Source organism: Euprymna scolopes, chromosome 11, assembly GCF_053919585.1.
Source record: "Euprymna scolopes isolate OS-2025 chromosome 11, ASM5391958v1, whole genome shotgun sequence".
In the NCBI taxonomy this organism is placed as follows: Eukaryota; Metazoa; Mollusca; class Cephalopoda; order Sepiida; family Sepiolidae; genus Euprymna; species Euprymna scolopes.
This window is the reverse complement of record NC_136492.1, coordinates 77,519,922-77,538,897: the sequence shown is the minus strand read 5'-3', so window position 1 is coordinate 77,538,897 and position 18,976 is coordinate 77,519,922. Positions and strand designations below refer to the sequence as shown.

General features: G+C 32.6%; 1 protein-coding gene and 1 pseudogene across 1 annotated transcript in view; both read left to right on the top strand.

Annotated features, from left to right (window-relative positions):
• The window catches only part of LOC145287919 (staphylococcal nuclease domain-containing protein 1-like), an 86,254-nt gene that overhangs the window by 39,028 nt on the left and 28,250 nt on the right, over positions 1 to 18,976 (top strand). The window contains exons 9-16 of the mRNA XM_080135869.1: positions 2,646 to 2,736; positions 7,106 to 7,197; positions 10,455 to 10,590; positions 12,863 to 12,945; positions 13,334 to 13,517; positions 16,239 to 16,380; positions 16,971 to 17,089; positions 18,312 to 18,500. Coding sequence (XP_079991995.1) covers positions 2,646 to 2,736; positions 7,106 to 7,197; positions 10,455 to 10,590; positions 12,863 to 12,945; positions 13,334 to 13,517; positions 16,239 to 16,380; positions 16,971 to 17,089; positions 18,312 to 18,500 — 1,036 coding nt within the window. The remainder of the gene's footprint in view (positions 1 to 2,645; positions 2,737 to 7,105; positions 7,198 to 10,454; positions 10,591 to 12,862; positions 12,946 to 13,333; positions 13,518 to 16,238; positions 16,381 to 16,970; positions 17,090 to 18,311; positions 18,501 to 18,976) is intronic.
• On the top strand, positions 15,620 to 15,722 carry LOC145288345 (U2 spliceosomal RNA; annotated as a pseudogene).

The following is an 18,976-nucleotide window of genomic DNA, read 5'->3' as shown; positions in this document are numbered from 1 at the left end:
AAATCTTATACACTTATTTTGAAAGCTTATAAAAAAGAACATTTTGTTTAGCTGTTTTCGTGCCTTGCAAGAAATGCTTTTCTAACTTGTATCTCATTTTTTAAGATTATATTTTACTTAATTTTTAATGTAAAATCAAAAAAAATGAATATACATTTGCATGCCGGTAACAAGTTAGAATAATTATTTGTATTTTACTTGGGTGAAAAAGTAAAGTTATTTTGTAATAAAAAAAAAAAAAAAATGATTAAAATCTAATTTAAAACATAAAAATGTTAAACAAAAAAAGATTATACAATTATATCTACTCTTCTGTCTTTCCCTCTCCTTTCTTTACTTCTATTCCTCATTTGTATCTCTATTTTCTTACTCTATTTTAGCTCTCATATATATATTTACTCTAGAGTATCAAGTACTGTTCGATTCAACAATTTAATAAGAGTAAAATTATAACATCCATGAACTGTATTTAGAGTATTGAGTACATTTGGATTCAGCATCTACCATGTTCCAAGTGACCTACTTCATTATTGCATGCAACTGTTTAATCTAGGAAATTGAGCAGTATTTTATGTAGCATGTACTATTTACTAAGTGTCCTATATGAAAAGATTATTGTTCCAGATTATTGACCGGGACCATAAATAACAAAGCAGTATTAAAAAAGTGTGGTTAGCATATTTATTTTAAAACTTATTTCATTATCTCTCATTATCCTGAAACTCATTTGTTTTAAAATGAAGTTTATCTATCACTTTCTAGCAAAATATAATGAATAAAACAATAACAATTTCATAAGTGAGCAGTGAAGAAAAATAAGAGACCTGAGTGCTACTGAAAACACTAAATAAAATTAAGACCTCCAGAGCTCTACTGTAATCAAGTTTTTACCCCTCTTGAAGAGAAATTTATTTGATGATTGAAAAAAAAACAAAAAAAGCTTAAGATGACTCCAGAATACTTCTGAAAGACTAATGAAAATTAAGGAGTGTCTCAAAAGCACTACTAAAACCAAGTTTCTAACTGCCTTCCCTCAAAAGAAAAATATTTATGTGAGCAGTGAAAAAAATGAAACTCTGGAGGCCTCCAGAGTGCTACGGAAAGCACTAAATCAAAAGTAAGGAGGCTTCCAGAACACTATTAAAACAGTTTTTATTCCCCCCCCCCCTCACCCCTTATTTTTTTTAAGTGATCAGTGGAAAAAATACTCAGAAGACCCCCAAAGTGCTACTGAAAGCAGTAATTAAAATTAAGTAAACCTCCAGTGCACTACTAAAAATTATTTTTTAAATATCTTATTTCTTAAAAATAAAACTATTCAATGATTTTATGTGATTTTCTGTTGTATTACCTTTTATTTCCATCACAAATAAGATTTTGTTTGTGCTTTTATATGGATAGAATTCTGTACAAGTACTGTATTTCTGATTTAAAAAAATAAAACTGTTCAATGATTTTATGTGATTGTTGTTGCACAATGTTTTTTTTCTCCCATCACTTGTAAGATTTTCTTTGTATTTACAAATGGGTAGAATTCTTTAGAAATACCTTACTTCTTCTTTAAGAGTAACTTAATCTTGCCTTTAGTAACAGTAATGTGTTGTACACTACTTTTATGTGTAAGAAAACTGCTTTCAATTAAAACCCAAAATCTTATCGGTCCTGGATATGGCCTTAAACTATATCTGATGGTGAGGCCCCAGCTTGCGGGCTTTGGGGAGTGTGGAGCCACCCTTTAATTGCCATTGCTCCCAGGTGCACTCTGACCGGACTGGTAGTACCTGTTAGGGTCCCAACTATGAGTTAAATAGAAACTGACTTAAAAAACCCAAATGTACTCTATTAAAAAATTATTCTTCAAAATCACTAGATTCGGCATTAAATAACCTGAAAAAGGTTGATATGCCGTAAAACAACCAACCAACCAACCAAAATCTTATCCATGTAAGCAGAAAAGTAACTTTGACATGTAAGGTAATATTTTCACCTGAAATGCATTGGTTTAAAAGATCAATCTACACAAGGGGGCCTCTAGAGCACTAATAAAATAAAGTTTCTAATCCTCGCTCCCTCATCTGTTTAATTTATATTAAAATATGTCTTTAAATAACGTAACAAATGAACTAACATCATGACAAGCAGTTTTAGTATAGTTTTTTCACGCTCTACTGGTACATATGTCTCTTACTCTCTCTTCATCTGTATTTGTTTCTACTGCCACGATGTAATCATTTCATTGTATGTAATGTCTTCAAAATAAAGTCTTCAAATTTCAAAAATTTGTAACTTTCTTCAAATGCAAAATTTTTAAATCCTCTAAAAGTTTTTAGAAGGAAATAGTAAACAAATTTTATTTAGGTTTCATTACATAACGAGAAAAATCAAGAAAATTTTTTTTTTTTAAACCTCCAAAAACAAGAGAAATTTAAGAAACGGACAATTATGTCCTAACAAGTGAAAGTGCTTATTATGTAGACAGTAGTAATAGTAGTAGTAGAAAACATTTTGTGTATGGACAACATTTTGTAATGTTTTCACCTTCAATATCTTCTTACCACCAGATTGACACTTTTTTTTTTTTTTTTAAATTTAAAATACATTAATAAGCTAAATACTAAAGCAGTTAAACCAAAAATATCTTTCAGGAAGGCCAAAGAAAAACGTCTTCGAATCTGGAAGGATTACAAACCTTCAGGTGTGGCTATTGATGCAAAGAGTAAAAGTTTTACAGCTAAAGTAAGTGGGTTTTTATTTCTCTTTTAATGGCTTCAGATGTCCTGGCCACAAACTTATTGCTACTCATTTCATAGTATTAAGCAGAAATATTAAAGTTATACACAAGCAACGTTAAAAAGATAACGAACACTTGTTATATTAATAAAATAAAATGAAGCCTAAAATTATGGAAGCTAAAAGTATCAAACTTTAACAAATGCTCAACTAAAAATAGCTTATATAAAACCATGATAAAAGCAGACATGAAAGAAAAAATTTATATAAAGTAGGGCCAGCCTGTTTTGTATGTACAGTAGAACCCTGGGATATGGCATTAAAAATTAATAACAAAATACAGTACAGTATATAATACACATGTATATAATAAAAATAATATAACACCGTAAGGCGAGGCAAATACTGTAGCCAGGGGCCGGGAAAACATCATATTCTACATTGTAACCTGAAAAAACTATCCTAGGGTCACCATATTCCGGTGTTCTACTGTATAAACATTTTTCTTTTTTGTGTGAAATGTTTTCGATTAATTAGACATGGATTTGACCAATTGCTGTGATTCTATCAAATTACGAAATTTAAATGTCATTTGACCTGATCACAAATTGACTTTTGAAATTGTGTACAATAAAGCAATTTTAGAATAAAATGAATTACTTTTAAAGGAATTTTAAAGGATTTGAACTATCGATTACAAAATCAGAATGTTCTTTTTCAAAGCCAAATATGATATAAATATAGAACAAAAGTTGAATATGCTTACATTTAAAATCAATTGTTTTATAATCACTCTATTATTAAAACTACAACTAATGGATGAGAAACCAACCTTCTAATGGAATAATTGCATGTTGGATTCCTATTGGAAGAGCAAGAAAATTTTTTTTAATATATTTCTCTATAAAAAATGTTTATCTTTTGATAATTAAAAAAAAAAAAAATTTACAACATTACTCTAACATACAAGGGGTGTGCAATACATAATGCCCCTGACCCACTTCCCATAGCAGTAGAGCAACGAAACTTGGCACAGTTATTAGTCTTTCTCTACAAAGAAACTACCCAGAGTTATGCATTTCTCTTATCGTTTGATGCAGCTCTGGAGACCGTTTTTGTAGAACACCCCAGGTTGGTCCTCCAACCACGACGTGACTTCAGAAATCAAGGCTGCATCATCTGGGAAACGCTTTCTTTTCAAAAACAACTTCATGGCTGGGAAGAGGTAAAAGTCAGAGGGTGCAAGGTCAGAAGAGTAGGGAGGATTTCATAACCACACGCCCGTGCTTCTAATCTGGCGACATGCGAGTTATGGACCAGAGCGTTGTCCTGCAGGAGGAGGGTACCTTTGCTGATCTTGCCCCGCCTCTTTATTTTTATAGCTTTCCTTAATTTCCTCAAATGTGAAGCATAATAGGCTCCTGTAATTGTGGTACCCTTTGCCAAGAAATCTGTCATCACTACTCCGTCCTGGTCCCAGAAGACTGAGCATGACCTTGCCAGTGGAGGGCTGCACCGTTGCCTTCTTTGGAGGTGGTGAGTCCAAGTGCTTCTATTGCATTGACTGGTCTTTGGTCTCTGGATCATAGTGATGGACCCAGGTTTCATCCTGTGTAATCAGTCTTTTGAAAAGCTGACTCATTTTCTTGGTACATCTCCAAATTCATCCTTGCGCACTTGATGCGTTCTCGCTTCTGGAATGGTGTGAACAACCTGGGAATCCATCTGCCAGACACCTTATGCATATGCAAATGGTCATGAATGATAGTTTCCACAGACCCTGTACTAATTTTGACATCTTGGGCTATTTGGCGAATAGTAATGCGCCGATCTTCCAAAATGGCAGCCTCAACTTGACGGACAGATGCCTCGTCAATGGCAGAAGGGGGGCGACCAGGTCTGGGAGCTGTTTCCACAGACTTCCGGGCTTGTTTGAATTCACGATGCCAGCGTTTTACAAGGTCATATGATGGGGCATTATCACCATGAGTTTCTTTCATTTCATCAAAAGTCTCCTGTGGTGTGCGTCCTTTCAAATACAAAAACCGGATCACTGCTCGACATTCAACAGGCTCCATTTCACACCTGATTCAGTTCAAAAACCTGTAAAACAGAAACCACAATTAGTTCAGAGCTGTAATTTTCAACATAACTCATAGAGATATAAATCATTTCACATGCAAAATTTCAGCTAGATCAGACAACTGGAAGTGTGAATATGTGTGTGACATATCATGTATCTTCAACATACCTTCTGCCATTTCGTTGGTCCATCTGGAAATTCTCGTCTGGGAGGGAGACTTGATACCAAAATTTCAGCTAGATCAGACAACTGGAAGTGGGTCAGGGGCATATTCTCTACGCATTACGTTGTCGTATCATAAAATGAGCGTTTGTTGTATTGTCTATTTATAAAGGATTGATTGTTTGATTATCTTATCAGAGTTTGTCGTTGTGTGTTTGATCGTTTAGTGGTCTTTCTATTACATATGTTCATATGCTGTTAAGTGTGAATATGTGTGTGACATGCCATATATCTTCAACATACCTTCTGCCATTTTGTTGGTCCATCTGGAACATCTCGTCTGTGAGGGAGACTGGTACCTGTTTTTTGGGGACGAAGATTTATTTCATTCCAAGACAAGAAATCGGTTCTATAGTTTTTTATTCACCTTCCAGTTTGATCACAGAAGATTGGAAAGTGAATTTGGCCTGTGTTGTTTCTTTTTCTAGGTCTTATTTCTACCACGTCAGCATTTGTCCCCACCCCCAGTGAAGGGGAGAAGACAACGGCGAAGCCGTCCGCTCTCGTCCAAGTCCCAATCAAATCTCCCGATTCAGCTAACCTGATCACATGACTCGCACGCAATCAAATCAGCTGATCTTGAATTCCGGTCAACGTGTTTCAATACAACTCGCACATCTCCCTCTCTCTCTCTCCATTCTCTAACAATTGCACACCCCTCGTAAGTCATAATTAGGTCTATGACAGCAGAATATACTTTTCGTTGTTATGAATCTCTAGTATATATCCGAGACAGTTAATCAACCGAGAACCACATAACTATATAAAAAGCATACAAGATATTAATGGATACACACTCGAGGGTCAACACAATGAAAAGAATATGCTGGTTGTCCTAGCCCTAGTTTTAATTATATAACAATTTGATGCTACTAATAATGTTAAAACCAAACATTGGTTGAAAATGATTTTGAAGCTCTTAAATAGATGTCTAACCAATTTCTAACTAGTAATAAAGTTTATAGCCAAAAGTCTGTTCATCTGTGTCCTTAAACCAAGAACCCAATTTTATTTTTATATATATCAAATTTATTTAAATACATAAAGATTTTTTTTTTTTTTTTTTTTTTTTGTAAATCGGTTTTTGGGGCAGGCAAATATGATTGACAATTGGTTTAATTTCAGGACCAAAATATAATGTAATTAAACTTAATTTTCAAATGATTTAAAAAAAAATGTTAGAAACAAATGAAAATGATCTTTGGACCACAGCAATTTGTCATTGGAGTGAGAGGAAATAAGATTAGTATTTGTATCTCAGCTCGCTTTAATCCATAAACATAAATAATTAACGGTTTTAACTTTTTCTTGGTAAATTAAAGCTTTCCAGATTGGTTGTGTGTTGTTCTATACATAGTGTTGCAATATTTTGGACTGCTAATGGGGTATGATCCCACACAGTCGGATGATTCTATTTATAAACGATGCTGCTAAGAACTGACGAATCAAATTAATTCACGTTCTGCTACCAACCAATCAGAAACCAGAATTGCTTCATAAATATTAAACCTTTTCTAGAGCAATTTCACATGTTCTTTTCCCGGGTTTCGACACGGTAAGAATATTTTGTTCTGTGGAACTGTCTACTACAAACAAGTCATCTCCCAGGACTTGTGTGTAACAGCGAACCATCTGAAACTGTTCTGAAACTCAAAATGGCTTACACTTCTAGACATAGAGATTTGGTATCTGTGTGTCTGAAGCTGAAAACAATACTATTCTATTCTTGCACTATGTTTTAATGCTCATTTCAGTTTATAATATTTCAGATGAATGTATTTTTACTGCTCAATTTAGAGGATGCATAATGTATGTTTTGTTATATAATCTTCTCAAACCTTATCCCCTCTTTGTCGGGTTGGGGTAATATAGTATCTGTTTTGTGGTCATGATACCATCTTCCTAGTGATTACCATATCCTTGGGGTGGAGGTGCTAGTAATATATTAACAAAAATATAATTGACGGATGATCCTAGCGTAAAAAGGATGATTCCTTCTAAATGCGGCATGCACTGATTTGGGTATGATAACAAATCATTTTAGGTTTATTTCTTTTCTGTTGTTTATAGGTAGTTGAAATTGTCAATGGAGATGCCATGTTTGTCAAGTCATCTGACGGCTCAATTAAGAAAATCTTCCTAGCAAGTATTCGACCACCCAGGTAAGAAAACAAATGTCTTTTTCAGGCTTTTACTGAGCAACATTTATTTAAAACTCAATTTTTTTTTTTTTTTTTCTGTAACACTTTTCAATTTATCTACGTTTTCTACGTAAACGACCTACTCGTATACTATCAATCAAAATATATACCAACAGCTGAACGCAAACTTCAACTCTGCCTACATAAAATAAATAAATGGGCCATAGAAAATGGATTTAAATTTTCAGAAGAGAAAGCAAAATGCATACATTTTTGTAAACTATAAAAGTTCCATTACGACTCCACCTTAAAACTGGACAATTATAATGTGCCAGTCATTGACCAATACAAATACTTGAGCATCATTTCCCTCCTGACTTCAACATGGATGTCTTTAAGTCCAACATAAACAGATTCCTGATGAACTGCCCCCTTAAGTAATGACACTTTATCAAATCTCCAATACTAACAAATACTGCAACACTATGCCATTGATTACTGTACACACAATAACCCTTACCCCGAGTGGCTTCTAGGCCTTGATAAGGTGACCTCCATGTAAAAAAATAAAAAAATAAAAAAAAAATTAAACCTTACAGCCGCCATATAAAGAACTTCCTCATAGAAACCCAAATAGACACAATAAAATACATGAATCTATCAACTCTAAAACTTCACCTTGGATGGTTGAACAACCATCCATAATATTAAACTTGAGTAAATATTCTAAAACAAAAACCCATTCCTTAACCTTTGATGAAAAACTGCTTAACATCCAAAATAAATATAAAGAATACTCACAAATCTATACAGATGGATCAAAGGATGGAGAAAGAGTAGGATGCGCAGCTATCCATAAAAATAAAAAATTAAAACACAGATGCCGAATGAGGCTTCTGTGTTTAGTGCAGAGGTGTCTGCCATTGACTTGGCGCTAGACATAACAACTGATAACCATAAAAAATATCTCCATATTTACAGATTCTCTATTGGTACTCATGTCACGAAAGGAAAAAAAGACAAATTTCCTTATTAGGTTGGTGCAAAAACAATATTATTTTCTCATACATGTTACTTTTATATATGATTTCTGAATTCATTGATATATATATAGCCAGGTTATATATCATTTTGAAGCACGGTTTTGCTTTATCGAATTGTTATTCGTTACCGTTCTCAATCTCTTTATTTTTTGCAGGTTTTTCGACAGCATGGACAAAATTCAAATCCGCATGTATAGCATAACGGTGGTTCAAGAAATTTCGCAATGGTGATGAGACCCTTGACAATGAAGACTACTGCAGTTGATAACATTTGAAAGCCGTAATTGAAGCCAATCCTTGCAAAACCACACGAAGTTGCTGTTGAACTGGAGGTTGACCACTTAAGTCATTCGTTATTTAAAGCAAATAGGGAAGTAAAAATGCCTCACAAGCCGAGATGATGCCGGATCGGCCATCAATAACTTCATCACTTCCAGAACTCCAGATTTCTATGCTAATGGGATAAATAAACTTGTTTCTCGTTGGCAAAAATGTGTCAATTCTAATGGTTATTTCAATTAATAAAGTTTATTATGAAAAGCGTTATGATCTTTTGAAGTTCAACGTCAAAAAACATTTTTGCACCAGCCTAATACAAATCTCCTAAATAAAATAAATGCCATAACGATGAATAAATATATAATCTTCTGCTGGATAACAAGCCACATCGGTATTTACATGAATGACAAAGTAAATAAAGCTGCAAAAGAGTCACTTCAACAAAACTATACAACGGGAAAAATCCCTTACACAGACCTAAAACCCAAAATGAAAAGAAAATGGCAAGAACATTGGAACTCCTGCACAGAGTATAAACTATTCAAAGTAACACTAAACATCAGAATGAGATACAAAAAAAATGTCAAGAAAAGATGAGGTAATAATGATTAAACTACAAATAGGTCACACTCATGTCACTCACTCACATCTACTAAAAGGAGAAGAGGTGCTTATTTCCATAACATGTCAGGAGCCCTACACAGTACATCATATACTGACGTGTGGACTTCAAATGGGCCTGAGTAAACCATTACTAAGAAAATAGTCTAAGGAATGACCCAGAAAAAAATTATTGGATTCCTGAAAGAGATTTAAAAAAATATAGCAAAAGATTCCACAAGAAAGACCAAAAAATAACTAACCAACACACAGCAATTAATTTTTCGACATTAAATGACCCAAAAGTGGTTGTGTTGTAAAACAAACACATTTTCAATTTAAAATGCATAAATTCAAATGTATTGCAATAGACTTTCTTTTCTGTTTTTACTTTTTTCTAACAATTAATGTTAATAAATTAAAATATTAACAGAAACTGACAACCTTTTCCCCAGAAGTTAATACACACTAGTGTTATAATTTTTTGATTGATTTGTACATCTTGGTTTTCAAAATTCTGTAACAAATCTTTAAAGCACTTGCCTGAAAAAGAGTGAACGGAAAAACGGTCAAAATATTGTACTAACGACAACAAATTTGAGAAAACCTGTTTAAATAATGACAGAACATCCTAGTTTTAAATATACGAATCTTATGCACTTGTGAGTCTGTTTGTGTGTATTCACTGCTCAGGCCGTGATCATTTGCTTGATTACTTTGCTCCGATTGAATGCTTGATTACAAGAATGGCTGTAGTGTCAATTAGGTGGTCGCAGTCACTACTGTAACAAAAGTATTTTCCTTCCAAACAGGTTCACAATTCCAATTTAAAAAAAAAAAAAGCATGTTCTATTTTCAAGTTAGTGACACCTAACTTCCCTCTTTAATGACAAATTTGCAAATTGTAGAAAAAACAAAACCACTTCCAACTGAACATAAACAATGTGTCTCTGAAACTCGTAGAAACCCAACTGACCCCCTCTGCCTGTCTTTCTGGAACATATGTAGATATTGGTTACATTTTAATGTTTTATCACTGGACATAAAACCCGACTGATCAGGAGGAGGCCTCGTATCTGAATTGGACATTAATTTTCCAAAGTCTCAAGTGGTTCACAATCACAACATGATGCCTCATATCCTAGAAGATATTTTTTTCAAAGAGCTAGTCAATTTCTTGTGTGATCTAAGCCTGAACCAAATATTTTTGCAACGACAGTCTATCGTTTGTAGCATGCATATTAACCAACCATATGCATATTTACATTTGAATGATTTTTATTTATTCATTTTTTTTTATAAAAATCTTTTTCTCTCCTTTTATAAAAGTTTTAAAAAAAATATTTTTATTTAAAGGCTTCCTTCAGAAAATAATGAGAATGCCCCACCGAATATAATGAAAGATTCTAATAGACGTGTTCGGCCACTTTATGATATCCCGTACATGTTTGAAGCCAGAGAGTTTATGCGAAAGAAGCTGATTGGCAAAAAAGTAAGAAATATTTTATTTTACTTTAAAAATTTTTTGTTTTAAATTTTATTTCTTAATTTAGCAAAACTTGATCATTTTTTTATATATATGGTGTAAAGGGAATTTTTCCTTTTTTTACTTCATATAGTCTCCACTCGAGGATAAGGGTTCTATTGAGGTTAGACTAAAATCTGTTCTAATCTTCAGATTCTGATCTAAGCGTGTCTTTATGACTATCATTACACCTCCACATCATTTCTCTCCATGCAACACGTTTTCAAACCTCACTGGTCAAGTTTCGCTTCGATATATCACCACACTGCATACACATGCCTGATAGACATCCCTTGATTGACAATGGTAATGTGAAATTAATATTTGGTGTTATTCATTTGTCATTACATTGTCCTATGCAATAGTTTTGTTGAGTGATTTAATAAAAAAAGATTAATTTGCCAAAACCCTTTTAAAATATGTTTATTAATTTATCTTAAAGATATGTAATAGAAGTTATATATTTTATAAGAATACTTAGAGCTAGATTATAGCTGCTTGATGGTGGGTATTTTTTTTTTTTTTTTCTTAATACAAAGATGGTTATTCTGTTTTGAAGTTTTTTTTTTTTTTCTTATCAAGCATAACTTTCAATATTTCTTTATCAAAAGAACAATTAAAAAAAAAAAAATTGGATTCCAAGTTTTAAAATGAAAACACCAAAATGTGTGTCCATTTTAAAATTAAAATCATAAATATATGTGACACTAAATGTACTCGTGACCCATTTTGATTTCATTTGAAAATTCAGTACTTATGCCGTTTAATCAACACATTAAAAAATGAAAATATTGAAAAAAAAAAAATTATATTATACATACCCGTCATGGAATTAAGTTCTCATAAAAAAAATTTCACCTAATTTGACCAATTTTTTTCTTCAGCGGAAAAACAATTTATGACTGCTAGCAGAAGCAGCCATGTTTGGATTTTTAGACAACGAGGAAGGGAGTTGGGGAGGATGCCACGGGGAGATAACTCAGTCTTTCACAAGAAACCAGCAGTGCTTATATCGCACATTTATGTATTTTAATATCAGTGATACTTGAAGTTCTCTGCGCATGTGAAAGACTAAGTTATCACTGTGGCACACTCCCCCCTCCCTTCCTCGTGGTCTAAAAATCCAAACATGGGTGCTTCCAACCATTATCATAACAAATTGTTTTACAGTGTAAAAAAAAATTAAAAAACTACTTGATCAAATTAAGTGAAACTTTTTTTTTTAACTTAATTCCATAACGGATACATACTATATAATTTTTTTTTCAATATTTTCATTTTTTTTAATGTCTTGATTAAACTGTATAAGTATCGAAAATTCATAAATTGTGAAATATCTTTTAAGACTTATTTTCTATACCTAAAAATAAGTCTTCTAACTTATTATTCTTATATAGAAGCATACTTATTTTTCCATCTAATTTACATATGTGTTTGGTGTCTACAGATGTATGTAAATTAGATAACCAAGCTAAAAAATAAATCTTCTTTATCTAAATTCTCAGACATTCAGAAATATTAGTGAGGGGGGGGGGGAGAAAGAAATACATAGTTTAGAAATGTTGACTTATTAAATTAATTATAAATTCTTTTCCAGAATTGTTCCTATATTGAAAAAAAAAGCAAAAATAAAAAAAAATCTGTATGATGTACATATCCGTCACCAAATAACAATATATTTAAAAATTTATGTAAATTGATTAAGTAGTTTTATAAAGAAAATCATTTTTAAGCAATTAATAGAAATTAGTAAACCTTAAGATGATCATTTCTCAGTAACTCATAAAATTTGATTTGCTTATTTAAAAATAAAATTACTTGATTAATTTATGTGATTTTTGGAATGTATTTTTGTTTCATCATGGGTACATACATCATGCAGATTTTTCTTTCTTTTCATTTATAAATATAGGAGGAATTCTGGGCAAGAATCATAAATTATATCTAATTAAAACAATTTTTTTCAAACCTAACTCAATTCCAGAACAAAACTATTTTACCATTTATGTAAGAAATATTAGTATTAGGGGAAACAAAGGTTGATAAACTCATATTTAGTATAATATCATCTGTTCTAATGTTTCTTAAGCTGGGTGTTTGGTCTACCAGCTCTGATTAGATGTTAAGTTAGTTAACCTTATAATTATTGTTATATTTTACTGTAAATTCAGCCAATTTTAAGGCAATCTTTTTCCTATCTGTCAAATTAAATCTGTGATTTGATGATTTCATTTTCCAGGTGAATGTGCAAATCGATTATATTCAACCTGCATCAGGTAATTTTCCAGAAAAGACTTGCGCAACAGTCACAAGTGGTAATATGTAAGTTAAAAATTTTTTCATACTTTTTTTTTCTTTTTAAATTCTTGTCAAACATGTGACTAACACTCAGGATGAGAACAGTAATCTAAATAATACAAATTATCAATCCTCATCTGAAAAATTCAGAAACATAATGATTACTCTGTTGCCATGGCAAATTTTAAAGTTAGTTTGAAAATAAATTCTTGATTAATGTGTGAAGCCCTTAAGTATTATAGTTTGTGTTTTGAAATTGAATGAAAATAAATTTTTGAATGTTTGTTGTCTCTGAGAAACGTTTTCCCTCATTTAAAGTTTGTTGCATCTTGCCATTATGTGTAAAATTATTTTCACTTGTTTTGTTATTCACTGTAATTAAAATCTTTTCCCCTGTCTTATCTCCCTTCAGCAATGTAGCAGAGACGCTTGTAAGTAAAGGTCTTGCCCATGTGATTCGCTATCGGCAAGATGATGATCAGCGCTCCGCCCATTATGATGATCTACTTGGTGCAGAATCAAGGGCCCAAAAGAAAGGTCTTGGGGTTCACTCCAAGAAAGAGCCACCAATTCACAGAGTTGCAGATCTTTCTGGTGTAAGTTATTTTTTACATTTAAGCATTTTATTTTCAAATTAAATGATCCTTTTTACATTTAAATATTTTATTCTCAAATTAAATGGTATTTTTACACTTATTTCAGCATTCTTTCGAAATCTTTTAATTGTATTAATTTTATCACCTTAATTCTCTATTTAGATATATTTAAAACAAACTATCACCTATTTTAATGAAGCTGTTGCCACTTGTCTGTATGCATGTTTCTCACCTGTATGTGACTTACATAATATTAATAATGGAGGTAAAAAAAACTATTAGATACAGTAAGTTTGGAAAGGAAGGTTTCTCGTCACCAGACTGCAACAATTCTAGTGCCATTAATAAGGCACTATTTTCCGTAAGAACTCTTACTAGCAAGACATCAGTAGTATTAGCAAAAACTACATTGAGACATTTAAAAAATAAATACTGAAATCATTTGGTATCATGAAAGCCTGAAAGATTTTATTGAGTTGTGCCTACCTGGCATTGCCCCAGATGCACTGAAGTCATGTTAGTTTGTAATTTGTTAGAAATGAAATGTTAATTGTAAGGTAGGCAATTTGTATTCAATGAATAAAAAAAAGTATGCTTTCCCTTTTGCGTTTTTGTTAATTTTACTTCAGTCAAAGTTCTCAGAAATCGAGGGGCCCATTCCTGGGACTAACACTTGAACTCTATATGATACATAGATATTCGAATGTTCCATTAATCTCTCAATCACTGAGTTAGTAAAGAAATTGATAACATAATTTTACTCTCCCCAATTAATCATTTTCATATGTTGTAGTATATCTTACATTTTGTTCTTACTGGATTCTGCTGTAATATATTTTACTGTAGTATAGCTTACGTTTGGTCTTACTGAATTTCAGGACAAGAATTTATCTAGTCTAGTGAGTATCCAGCTTTGTGCTATTACTTGAGGTAACATCACTTGGAGAAGGTGCATCATTCCTCGTAAAAGCTAATGTGAGTTAGCCATAGTGAGAAGATCTTATTTGGGCTGCAAATATGTGATTTTGAATATTTGGTCAGGGTTTACTTCTAAGAAAAAGTATGCTCATGCCAGGTTTTTCTGAGACCTTAGACACTCAAGTTCTCTCTCTAGTATATCTTTTCAAGTGATTTAAAAATCTTTCTAAATCATCAGTTGTTTTAGCCAGACTAAATAACTTATAACAGAAATTGTAGTGAAATATAACATATTGCTGATGCCATAGTACAACAATAATAAATAGACAATGACCAGTCGGACTTGGATTTGTCAGCTTAAATGCTATTTGTGCCTGATTTTTAAAACCTGACAAGATAGCTTTTTAAATAAAGTTGGACATGATGATTGAAATAAGTCTATAGATGTTCTTAAAAGAAAACAGTTAAAAATAATAAATTAATGTGGTTTATTAGTTTTTGATATATCTGAAAATGATGTATTAACAAATGGACATCAATTTTGAACAAAATTTCAGCATAAGTTGAATGAAAAGCTTATTTGTATCCGTAATGAGAGGAATTCTTGAAACAAAAACCTCTCATTGGTTATTTTAGAGAAAAAAGAGTGTTAGAAAAATTTAGAAAAAAATAAGTTCCTAAAACTCTTTTTGTAAAATAGGAAAAATATTGTGAGTTGAACTTGATGGAAATGTCAGTTTTTAGTCACGTGCAAGCGACTCTATAAGTCACTTCATTGGTCGGTCGGTCTGTCCGTAACACTTTTGTGCTTGGCCTTTTTGGTTAAGATCAAAGGTCTGTTGTTAATAGATGCTGTTATTAACTTTTTAAGCTTTCCTTGGCCTTTTGGCCAAAATCAAAGGGTAGTATCTTTTGTTCATTATTGGTTTTCAATGTATTTTTAAAATGAATAAAGGATTTAATATCTCAAAGTGTAGTATCTGTTCGGCAGATACTGCAAGCAAAGACCATATGTGGGGTTTCCCCCACATATAAGACCTTGGTCAATGTAGGGGCAACCCTTCATACCAATTGTCATAATCCAACTCCCTTACTCCCCGGGGAGTTGGTCCCCACTTCCCCTTCACTCCTCATATTAAAAATCGGCCTTGTGCCTAATTTGCTCGGTGGGAGAGCAAATAAATACCCTTTTCTTGGCCTTTTGGCCAAGATCAAAGTGTAGTATCTGTTCTTACTACATGCTGTATTGCTGTACTTATTGTGATATAAAGTGGGGGATTACTTTTCTGTATTAATTTAATGTAACAACCAGTCAGTCTCAATGCCATTCAAGTTGTTTTTGAAGGATTTCAGTTATTTTTTAAGCATTCAATTCATTCTTAAGGTCATTCAATTCATCCTTAAGTTCATTAAAGTCATTCTAAGTCATTTACTTTTTATTTATTTAAGTCATTTCAGCCCATTTTTCGGTCATTTTAATTTATCTTTAAGAATTTCATGTCAATCCTACATTCATGCATTACACAAGAGCACGCGACTAATGGCTATCGGCCTTGTTTTTATGCAAAAGTTTAGTTTCGGATCAAGAAGTCAATTTAATAAAATAAGAATTTTGCACTCCTTATCAATATAAAAAATAGCTGAACATGAAGACAAGTTAGATTTCCAAATTTAATTTGACAAAATCGTTTTGGATTTTGTCTGTTTCAGTTTAAACATTAAAATACTGGAATTATCTTTTTATATTACTTAGAAAAAATTGTTTACTTTTGAATCTCTAGAGTTTATTTTATGTTTTTTCAGGATGTAGCAAAGTCGAAACAATTTTTGCCTTTCTTACAACGTGCTGGTCGGTCAGAGGCTGTTGTTGAATTTGTCGCCAGTGGATCTCGTCTGCGATTATTCATCCCTAGAGAAACTTGCCTCATAACATTCCTCATCTCTGGTATGTTGTTATCCTTCTTCATTGTTAGTTATATACAACTTGGAATTTATAAATTATTTCTTTTATTTTCATTTCTATTTTGCATCTGTTATCTATAATATAAATTTCACCTGTCTGTTTAAAATGTATGTATATCTGCCTAAAACTATCGACAGAGGCAATGGATTTTCACGAGATCAGTATCTTTTTGAAGCTCCACCCTTCAGATGACAAGTGTTGAAAAATTGGCTAAAACATTCCTTTACCCTCAACTGGGCACTTTTTTCTACAGAGTCACTTTTTTCTACAGAGTCACTTTTTTCACCGATATTTTCGAAAGTCATACCCTCTTTTCGATTGACTAGCCTTTGCCACTTCCGATTTGGCAATGGATGCAACGGCAAAGACGTCACTTTTTTCTTTTTTTTTTTTTTTTTTTTTTCATGTTCTTTTCCGCCTTTGTGGTATGGGTTTGAGCCTGCCTGCCTACTACCACTTTTTTTTTTTTTTTTTTTTTTGTTCAACACACGCCTCCAAATACCCAGGCAACGCTGGGCACCCCGGCTAGTAATTTTATAATTAAATGTGATTTTATAACCCTGTTTTTACAGGTATCGATTGTCCCCGAGGCTCTCGACCAGCTCCAGGTGGTGCAGGAGGTCAAATTCCATCAGATCCTTTTGGTGAGGAAGCCTTGATGTTCACGAAAGAATTATGTATCCAAAGAGAAGTAAGAATCCTGATTTTCTTTAATTTTTATTTTAACAATCAGTTTTTGTTTTGATCTATATAATATTTTGGTTGTAGGAATTCTCCTCTGGACCAAAGTACCGTGAGTTTGCAACAACAGCTGCCACATACAAATTTATTATGTCTAGATTATTAGCCACTATCTTATGTAACTTTGGAATGCTATTTTAGACACATTTAGTTATAATAAAATCCTACATTACATCCTAGGAGCAACCTCATCACCATCGCAACCACCTTTAGAGGAAATAGTTCTTGTTTTTCCCTCTAAATAACACATTCCTACCGTTCCCAGTCATCACTGTGAGCTATTCTGCACTTAGGACAGATATGGGGTTTCACCCTTCATAACTGGATTATAAACTCATTGACGTAATATAATCTTTCTCTTTTCCATTACAAAAAATAAGTCATCCCAGAATAATTCCGCTGATTAAGAAAATCTCATTCAAATTTTGGAGACAATTACTTATAGATATAAAAACCTGTATTATGCACTGTAATTCACGTTGCCAGATTTGTATGTATGTATGATAAAGAATCTAATTCTCTCCTACTGACACTGCCAACCCACAATTTTTTATTAGCATTTGCGGGTGGGTATGCTGACAACAATTATCACAGTTAAATTTGAGGGAATTACTCCCCCCCCCTTCCTAATAAAAAGGGGTTGTCTACTCCAAAAGCCGTTCTTTACACAGGGATGTTGGGAGTGTTTATGCCAAATGCTGTTCTTAAGATGGGGAGGTTGGTGGTGTCTATTCCGAAAGCCGTTCTTAACATGACAGTACTCAAAGAAGTGGAAAAAGTCGTAATTGTTTTGTTTTATACATTAGAAACAGACGACATAAAAATGGAATTTACTTTAATACTATTGGTGGAAGAGTTGAAAAGAGGAAGACTTGAACAATAAACAGAAACAGCTAAGACTGATACCACTGATTTCGATCCCTCTAAACAGTCCATATGCAGTGAGAATCCCTCACCTCTAAAACTTCTGTTTTTACTTTCCATTATTATTCTAATGAATCATTTTTCATACTTTTATTAATTCCTGCTTATTTACGTAATCCCTTCCACCGGACAATGACAGTTAAAAGTCCTGCTAGTACTTTATAATCGGGAGATTTTAGAATTATGTATGTGTAAGAATATTTACTTTTTTTTTTTTAATCTAATACTTTTCTTGTTTTCTTTTCCAGGTTGAAGTTGAAGTAGAAACTATAGACAAAGGTGGCAATTTTATCGGCTGGCTTTATGTGGATGGTATAAACTTGTCTATAGCTCTTGTTGAAGAAGGTTTAGCTAAAGTTCATTTTACAGCTGAGCGTAGTTCGCATTACAAAGCATTGCTGGAAGCAGAAAAAAAAGTCAGAGATATGAAAAAAAATGTAAGTTTTTAAATTGACGTTTTCTTTTTTGGTTGGGAGTACATATGAACCTTAATACTAGATGTTTGCTTTGTTTAATTGAAACCAAAAATAATTTTATCATTAGTTTTTAAAGGCTTTATAAATAATTTCAAATGTTAATCAACCGTTTTCATCTATTACTAATGTAACATAAGGTGGTTCATAATGTTTATAAGTCGTTAAAACTATTTACTTCACATTCATGTTATGGCACATCAACCCTTAGTTTTACAACAAATGTTCTCACATAAGTTAGGGTTCTACACCTTTTGAACCCGTGTTATTTATTTGAGCAACTGGTAAAATATGTAACATACCTTTTCTTCGCTGTCTTTCTTTCACGGCCATGTGGCCATCGATCTGACCTACAGCTCCAACATTGTTCCTTCATCTACTCGTTTTCTGCAAATGGAATATCTTTTGTAACAGTAATAATGAATGCATAACTTTTTGCG